Consider the following 9,501-nt stretch of genomic DNA (forward strand, 5'->3'; position numbering starts at 1 on the left):
CTGAGGTAATGAGGCAGCTCCTTGCCGTGACCTTGTCTGTAGGCCTGAACTCTTGCTGTCCCTGCCCGGAACCATCACTCTCCTTCAAAGCATGCTGTGGCTGTCAGCTCAGTTCATTAGAAGCCATTCTGTGAACATGGGCACAGGAGGTAGCGGTGTCCTTAGGGCGTGACTGATTGACCTGATGGTCCTGCTCTCTCCCCAGGCAAAAGTAGAGAAGGCTGTACTACATATCTGAAGACTGGGGCCCTTGGAGATTCAGGGTGAGCTGTAAGGTGGCTGGAAGTGGCATTTGTGAAACTTTTTCTCTGGGTCATTATACTGGGACACTTTCACAACTTGGGTGTCCATTCCCATACCTATTCTGATACTGGTTTAGTCATTCTGATATAGAGGGACATGTGGAGACTACCTACTGATGGACACACAAATTACAAAAGGGGTTGTCCTCCTGCAGGGACTTTTGGTTACTGTTTGTCCACTTATTTTTACAAATTCATTTATTCAACAAATATTTATCAGATGCCTGCTCTGTGCCAGATACTGAGCCAGGTGTGGACTTATAACAGTGAACAAGATTGACATGGTTTTTGTTCTCATGAAATGGAGAGAAAATAAATAACCAATAATTATAAGAATTGCAAAGGATAAAATAGGGTACTATATTAGAAGATAATGAAAGGAGGAGCAGTATTTAAAATAAAAATAAAAAGAGGGTGAGAGAAAGCCTTTTGTAGGTGGCAGCATTTAAATTACTACCTGGATTAAAAGGATCCAGACATATAAGGTACACGCTAGGCAGTATAAAAAACTTGGGTAAAGACACTGAGATAGGAAAAGGCTTGATGTGTTTTGAGAGCAGAAAAAGGACAGAATAGCTGGTGCCCAGCAATCCAGAAGATGGTGTGAGATGAGGGAGGCAGACACCAGATCATGTAGGCCTTGAGGACCATGGAAAGATGTAATAGACTGAAGAGGATTATGGGATCAGAAACTTAGTTGGAAATAGCCGTTTAGAGTTGGGAGATGCCTTCTTAGGGACATGAATTTGGAAGTCATCAGCATTTTAATGGAAAAACCATAGGAATTGAGTATAACCTAGGAAGGGGCTGTAGAAAGAATAGAGGATGGCCTGAGAAAAGAAGACCTGGATAGGTCAGGGGCTGGCAGAGGTGAGAAGGTAGGAGGAAAGCAAGGAGATAGTAGTTCTCTGGAAACCATAGAGGAGAATGCTCAAAGAGAGAGGGCTGACTGTGTCACTACAGCTGAAAAGTCTGGAGTATCACTATTTAGTATGGTAGTCACTAGCTGCATGTGGCCATTCAGCACATGTAACTAGTTCAAATTGAGATGTGTTGTTGGTGTAAAATAAAATGCACACAGGATTTTGAAAATGGTACAAAAACAAGAATGGAAAATAGTTCATTAGTATTTTAAAGTAATGATTACATGTGGAATGATAATATTTGGGATTTATTGGGTTAAATTTATTATTAAAATTTCACTTGCTTCTTTTTACTTTATAAAAAGGTATCTATGATGGGCTGGAGTTGTGGCTCAGTGGTAGAGTGCTCGCCTAGTACATGGGAGGTGCTGGGTTTGAACCTTAGCACCACATAAAAGTGAAATGGAGGGCTGGGGCTGTGGCTCAGTGGTAGCACACTTGCCTGACATGTGTGAGGCACTGGGTTTGATTCTCAGCACCATGTATAAATAAATAAGGTCTAACAACACCTGAAAAAAATTTTTTAAAATTAAAAAAAAGCAAAATGGAGATATTGTGTCCCCCTACAACTATGAAACAAACAAACAAAAAAGGTATCTATGAGAAAAATTTAAATTACATGTGTGACCTACAGTGTACTTGTATTGCAGTTGGCAACTTGGAAGTCATTAGCAAACTTGATAACAGTAGACTACCTGAGATTAAGTAATACCCAGCTAATGGTTTATATGCCAGTGATACTAACTCATCATCATCATAATTCCATTTTACCTAAAATTAAATAACAAAACTTACCACCAAAATGTCACCTACACTTTATGATGTGTGTGCAATCTAATTTTACATAAATTGACAATATGTGAGTGTTTAAATGAAATCCTTTGAAGTCAAATCTGAAAGGTGTTTTAAAAATTCTTTTTAACCTATATTTTCTTTCTTTCCTTTTCTTGTTTTTTATTTTTAATTTTTATTTAAATTCTTAATTTGTTTTTTATTTTTATTTTTATTTTTGCATATCTGGCCAGGAAACTTCATGGTGTTATGGTCAACTTGCCGCACAACCGTGTTCAAATCTGTCACCAACAGGTTCATTAAAAACCTGGCCTGCTCGGGGATCTGTGCCAGCCTGTTCTGCGTGCCCTTTGATATCGTCCTCAGCACCAGTCCTCACTGTTGCTGGTGGATCTACACCATGCTCTTCTGCAAGGTCGTCAAGTTTTTGCACAAAGTGTTCTGCTCAGTGACTATCCTCAGCTTCCCTGCCATTGCTTTGGACAGGTAAGTTCAGGTTGCTAGGGGCTCAGCCTTTATTCAAAAAGTATATTGAAAACTGAGCATCATGAACCAAATGATGAATAGTCAATGTTCCATATGCTGCTTTTTAGTCTGCCTGTGGTAAAAAAAAAAAAAAAAAAAAAAGGCGGGGGAGCGGGGGGAAATGAATGTCTAAAACACAGCCTCACAAAGGATGGATTGATTTGCAGCAGCCATGGAAAATAAGATCCTTACAAAAAGACATGGCATGGGGTTATATGGTGAGGATGCTAGAGCAGAGCTACTGGATTATGGTGTCACATCATCTTGGTTGGAATTGGTATTGCATTGCAATTAAAAGTAGATTGCTCATCTGATTGATAATGTTGCAATTAGGGATCTTTGATGCAGGATGAAAACATTTCTGGAAGAACAAGAGAATGATTCAGTAGTTACTTAACAAATGGCCTATTTGGACCTCATCAGATAACACTAGAATTCCTCTGGACAATTTAGATCCAAGGCTTCATATTGTCATGGTGGTGGTTTTTCCATGTGATCATTTTTAAAAGGATATTCATTTGGAAATGAATCTTATTCTTAGTTATTGCTATTTTTTATAATTTGGAAGCCAGAGTCCTTGGCTCAAGTTCACACTCTAGTGGCTGCTCTAATGCATTTGGTGTTGAACTGCTTGTGTCTGTGAGAGATGTATTTTCCACTGCTCCTTGTATTGTCTGGTCTGGTGAAATCTTTTTCCTTTTGAGATGAGGTCTTGCTGTGTTGCCCAGTCTGGCATCTATTTCCTAGGTTTAAGCAGTCCTCCTGTTTCAGTCTTCCCAGTAGCTAGGCTGGTAGGTGTGTGCCACTGACCTGGTGGAATATTAAGTTTTCAGCTTTGTATCACACGTCTTCTTTCCTGGAAGTTTTTGTTTTAAAGTGGTTTTGGGATATAATTTACATATTAGAAAATGTAGCCATTTTAAAGGTACAAGTAAATGAATTTTAGAGTATTTATAGAGTTGTGTAGTCAGCACCCTCCCAATGGGCACTTTGTGGTCATCAAATTTTTGCACAAAGTATTCTGCTCTGTGACTATCCTTTGTGCCCATTGAAGTCACTTCCCATTCCCATCCCAGACCTAGGCAACCACAATCTACTTTCTGTCTGTCTCTCTATATTTGCCTTTGTTTGAATATTTCATTTAAGTGGAATCATATGGTATGTGTTCTTTCACATGTAGCTTCTTTCACTAGGCATGTTTTCAAGGTTTTACCCATATTATAGCATGAATATTCATTTTTATGGCTAAATAACATTTCATTGTAAGGTAAACCACATTTTGTTTTCCTATTTATCAGTTGATGGGCATTGGTTTGTTTCCACTTTTTGGCTGTTGTGAATAATGCTGATATGAATCCTGAAAATTTTTAATCGTAGTTTTCAACAAGAGTGGGGACATCTTATACTGAATAGTTTTTTACTATACCTGGAAACAGTGCAGTAATTTCTGAGCCTTATTCTGGGCCCTGATCTTAGATATAGAAATATAAAAACAAAAAGAAATCCTTATTATCTTTACATCAGAAGAACTTTGCATTTTTACCTCCATTAACACAAAAAGATAAACAAGTTCTTTTAGTAGAAAAATAAGATGGGTAAATTCCTGTTTTATTACACAGAAGTTATTTTCAGGAACCAGCATGGTGTGCATGAGGGAGAAGGGAAGACATCCTTTCATTTCTTTCGCAGCTATTGGTTTCATGGCACCAAGTTAGCAAATTAATTGAAAGGCCACCCACACTTCCTGCATCATCTTCTAGAGATGTATTTATAAGAGGACTATGTGCTTGTGTTGTAATACATAATGGAATAAGCAATTGATGGGGGCTTGGGTTTGTTCATATGAGTGAGGAAATGTAAGCAGAGCTAGTAGACTTCTGGTCATGCATTCATGTGTGTGGGTGGAGTCATCACATGTTTATAGACTTGTGATTGGAAATATTGATCTGTATTAAGTAAAATTTTTTTTGAGAGTATGCCTCATTTATGCATGTCTTTCTCTTTCTTTCCTTACCAGAAAGAAATCTAGAACACATTTCACCATGTTCCATCCTTTCCTGATCATCCATGGTCACTGTTGTGCTCTCATCACGTCTCAGTCTGGGATGTTCCTCCTTGCTGTCCCCCTGCCAGACTCCATCACAATGCTGCTTTCTCTTTGATATTTTCCCAGGTAGCTCTAGGTGTCCCTGTCCTGTACCTGCCTCCAGTAAAGCCATCACTTCCTTGTTTATAATTTTTCATGTACATGTCTTTCTTCCCATGGAATTTAGAGACATTCTGTGCATCTTCCATATTTGTAACCCAGGAACTGCCACAGGACAGGTACAGAGATGGTACTTGTCATGCATGCTTATCTGGCTCCATGAGTGAGTGAACGTCACTGTGTTGGGAGGTCAACTCCAATATTAGCTAACAGAAGAGACATGGGCTGAGTTCAGATAAATACACTCACCATATCTCTGATGGAAGGTGGCAGCACCTTTATAATATGCATGGCTCTAGAATGAATTACTCAGTTTTCCCAAATCTCTGGTGATAATAAAACAAAGTGCATTTGTTTGAGAGGTTATAGAATCATCAAGCTAAAGCTTAGAAGGAAAAAAGTCTCATCTGGTTTTAGCAAAAAGTTAATTGTGCCAGCATTTTAATACTATCAATTTCATATGTCAAGAGCTTTGTAATGTTGTGAACAACCAATAAAAAAAAGAAAAAAAAAAAGAAAAAAAATACTATCAATTTCTCTTAGAATTATCATGAGAACAATGGCAATTGAGGAGGCATAATTTTTGTTAGCTGGGACTTGTTGGAATCCAGACTTCACCCAAGTTCTTCTGCCCTGAACTGCTTTGAATGCTAATGATATCCACTGTATTGTCTGCTTTGAATATGTGTGTAGACAAATTTCTTCTTGCTGGTGGCTTCAAAAATTTCCCTGAAGAGTCTCTCATCCATGTAAAAATCTAATGTTACCTTTTACCCTTAACGTGGAAAATAGATGTATTTACAGCTCATTTATTTATTTTGGTGTACTGATGTTATGATACTTCTTAGTGTATGATAGAGTTCTCAAAACTTAAGGTCTAGCTTTATGGATTCCTCTAGTGGTTCCCTGGCTTAAGCCAAAGAGAAGAACCTGACCCTTTCCCCCATCTTGCCTACTTTTGGTAATTTGTTTTTCCTTAATTGGCAGAGTATCTTCTGTGAAATTAATTTTGATTGTGTATTGTGCAGGTACTACTCTGTCCTTTATCCACTGGAGAGAAAAATATCTGATGCCAAGTCCCGGGAACTGGTGATGTACATCTGGGCCCATGCAATTGTGGCCAGTGTCCCTGTGTTTGCAGTGACCAATGTGGCTGATATCTATGCCATGTCCACATGCACTGAAGTCTGGAGCAATTCCTTGGGCCACATCGTGTATGTTCTAATCTATAACATCACTACGGTCATTGTGCCTGTGGCTGTGGTGTTTCTCTTCCTGATCCTGATCCGACGGGCCCTGAGTGCCAGCCAAAAGAAGAAGGTCATCATAGCAGCGCTTCGGACCCCGCAGAACACTGTCTCCATCCCCTATGCCTCCCAGCGGGAGGCTGAGCTACATGCCACCCTGCTCTCCATGGTGATGGTCTTCATCCTGTGCAGTGTGCCCTACGCCACCCTGGTTGTCTACCAGACTGTGCTCAACATCCCTGACACTTCTGTCTTCTTGCTGCTCACTGCCATTTGGTTGCCCAAGGTCTCTCTGCTGGCAAACCCTGTGCTTTTCCTAACTGTGAACAAATCAGTCCGCAAGTGCTTGATAGGGACCCTGGTGCAGCTGCACCACAAGTACAGCCGCCGGAATGTGGTAAGTACTGGTAGTGGGGTGACGGATACCAGCCTGGAACCCAGTGTGCGCTCGGGCAGCCAGCTCCTAGAGATGTTCCACATTGGGCAGCAGCAGATCTTTAAGCCCACAGAGGATGAGGAAGAGAGCGAAGCCAAGTACCTCGGCTCGGTTGACTTCCAGGCCAAAGAAGTCACCTGCCTGGAGGGACAACAGGGACCACAGTTTGCACGCCCCACGCCACCCCCAGGCGCAGTAGATTCTGTATCCCAGGTGGCACCAGCAGCCCCTGTGGAGCCTGAGACATTCCCTGACAAATATTCACTGCAGTTTGGCTTTGGACCTTTTGAGTTGCCTCCTCAGTGGCTGTCAGAGACCCGAAACAGCAAGAAGAGGCTGCTTCCCCCCTTGGGGAATACCCCAGAAGAGCTGATCCAGACAAAGATGCCCAAGGCAAGCAGGGTAGAGCGGAAGATGAGCAGAAACAACAAAGTGAGCATTTTTCCAAAGGTGGATTCCTAGCAAGGACTGTAAATCCCTGGAAGTAACAGCGAACTTCTACATTCCTGCCCTTCCTTCACTGTGACCATGAGTTCTGAGATCTCATTGCAACCCACTGTAGGGTGAATCCTTCTGTATAGGCCAAATGCTTTTGAATGAAAGGGAAATCTATATAAAATCAAAATGTCTGTTTATTGAAGGAGTAGACACATTTGTCTCAGTGATCCATGTGCTCAGTAAAGTCTACATTCCTCTCTATGGGATGAAAGTTAGGCAGATTGGAACAAGTCTTGGGTGAGTGCTCCATGTGCATTTCTGGGGGAGTTCTCATTTTCCTGGGCTCAGAAGAGAACACACATAGAGGAATTCCACAAGCTCAGAGGGAGCAGAAACACTAAGGGAAGCCCAAGATAATTTTGGAGTGGAGAGATTACAAAGAAGATGCATATTTGGGTAACTTAAATAAAACAAATAGAAAACCCTTTTGTATTGAGAAGATAGGGTCATGGCATCTGGCATTGTTCCCCTGAAAGTTCCAATCATGTGTCTCACTATTTCTCCCGATATCCTTCATCCCTCTAATTGGAGTATAAGTAAGGGATGACAATTCCACCTCTGTTTGACAAATATGGCAATAGATGTGTTCAGGGGACAAGGGAGATTTTTGTTTTTGATTATACTGACATTCTTTTGACATCATCAGAGCCTCAGAAAAATGGACCTGCACCATTCTGTCATGGCCAGTGTTAGCTGGAAAACACTGCAGGCTTTTAATTAAGGTTTCTTTCTTTCTTTTTTTTTTATTAAACTGTATTTTATTAACAAATGAGAGAGAAACTTAGAGGTGGAGAAGAAAGATTGAGAGGTGCCCATGGCACTGTAGTCTTTTCTCTTCCACATGATCTCATATGAAAGATGCTGTTTCACAATCAGTATGAGTAAAGCATATTGGAAAGAAACATGTTATGGAAACTTTTGGCATTAAAAGGTGGCTGAGAAATGCAAAGTTAGCATGATCTGGGTTCTTTGGAAACATCAACTAAAAATAATTGATTAGGAAAGCTGATTCTGCCCAAAAGACTGGCAAGAGTGACAAAAATGACTCTCTTCTGAGAGAATGGATCGGCATGCCAGTCTCATTTTCAATGTGTTGTACAACTGTAGTTCTCACAGATAGAGCCATGAACGGAACAGGGAGAAGTAATCATTGTAAAATGCCAAAGCAACACCTAGACCAGGCAAGCTCTTTATTTCCTCCTTCCCAGTGAAGTTTTAGTAGGAGCCAGAGTGGGTGGAAGAAGGAGGGCAGCGTTCTCAGCTCATTAGTCTCCTGGTGGCTCTCATCTCTTCAGGCTGAATTCAGACCTAAAGCTTCACTTTTAATGAGGACAAATCAAGTGCCAGCCTACTCTTCTCTCTAGAGGGTTTTGTTCCTTTTTCATGGTAGTTACTTGGGGGCTCCAATCTGGTGCCTTGAGCAAGCTTGAAGGGAAGTGGGTGGGTGTCCTCCCTGGCAAACTTCCACATCCCAAAGGCAGTGGTCCTAACACACCCACTACTTTAAGCACAGTGAGCCCTTGTTCCCTGGAGGAAGCTCATAGGATGTGTAGGGAATTTCCTTTTCTTTTTTCTCTTGAGTGTTATGTCTTGTGATTCCTGAATGAGAAGCCAAGGATCTTCCCTGCAGAGGAAGCACCTTCTTCTCTGTGCTTCTCACCTTGTAGCCTTGTTTGCTCACAGCAGAAACAGGGGACTGGCACCTCTTTTGAGGCTTTCCTGCCTCCTGGACCCTGTGTGCATGCCTCCATAGTTCCTGGCCCTGGTAGTCCATGTTGTGGCCCTTTAAACTTATCTCTCAAAGCCTCACAACTGTTACAGCTTTTATCAAGGGGAAAAAATAATGTCAGAAAATTCTGTCCACTTTACAAGAATCTGTCAAAAGTATCCATTTGGGTGTTGTCCTGATAATATATATGTGTTGCTAAATAAATTCTGATGAAGTAGAGTTTGGTTGGGTGTATTTCTTATGTATATTTGAAGCAGATGGTTGACTTCTACAGGTTATTGCCAGGTGTATTTCTATACTTTTTGAAGAATAATATTTTAAAAATTAAACAGCCATTTTTGAACCACCACAACAAAAAGTTGTATGAGCTATGCTTTTCTCCCTTCTTTTCCCTCTTGAGTATTATACCATCTAAACCTCTTTTTTCCTTCATGGTCTCAAATTAAAGTTATTCAATTTTTCCCCACAAATGCAAATGCCACATTGCAGCAGCATTTTTCTGTGTTTTTGCAACTGGAAGAGAATGAATTCCCAAAGAAGAAAATGCAACATTTGAATAAATGTCATAAAGGCGAATTTTAAATTGAGTCAGCAGATGGGCTGCCCTAATCTTTTTTTAAAAAAAATATTTATTTTATTTTATTTTTAGTTGTAGTTGGACACAATACCTTTATTTATGTGGTGCTGAAGATCCAACCCAGGGCCTTGCACATGGTAGGTGAGTGTTCTACCGCTGAGCCACCACCCCAACCCTGGATTGTTCTAATGTTTAGGTGGAGTTGCACAAGGGAAGACTGGACTGACATCTGTATCCTGCAAAAGAGATGGTCACTAGCATGGTGG

General features: G+C 40.8%; 1 protein-coding gene across 1 annotated transcript in view; it reads left to right on the plus strand.

Moving 5' to 3' along the window:
- Positions 1 to 8,848, plus strand: part of GPR176 (G protein-coupled receptor 176) — a 129,297-nt gene extending 120,449 nt beyond the window's left edge. Inside the window, exons 2-3 of the mRNA XM_081293267.1 lie at positions 2,251 to 2,503; positions 5,777 to 8,848. Coding sequence (XP_081149393.1) covers positions 2,251 to 2,503; positions 5,777 to 6,893 — 1,370 coding nt within the window. The 3' untranslated portion in view covers positions 6,894 to 8,848. The remainder of the gene's footprint in view (positions 1 to 2,250; positions 2,504 to 5,776) is intronic.
- The last annotated feature ends 653 nt before the right edge of the window (positions 8,849 to 9,501 follow it).

Source organism: Spermophilus citellus, assembly GCF_964194105.1.
Source record: "Spermophilus citellus genome assembly, chromosome: 4".
NCBI lineage: Eukaryota > Metazoa > Chordata > Mammalia > Rodentia > Sciuridae > Spermophilus > Spermophilus citellus.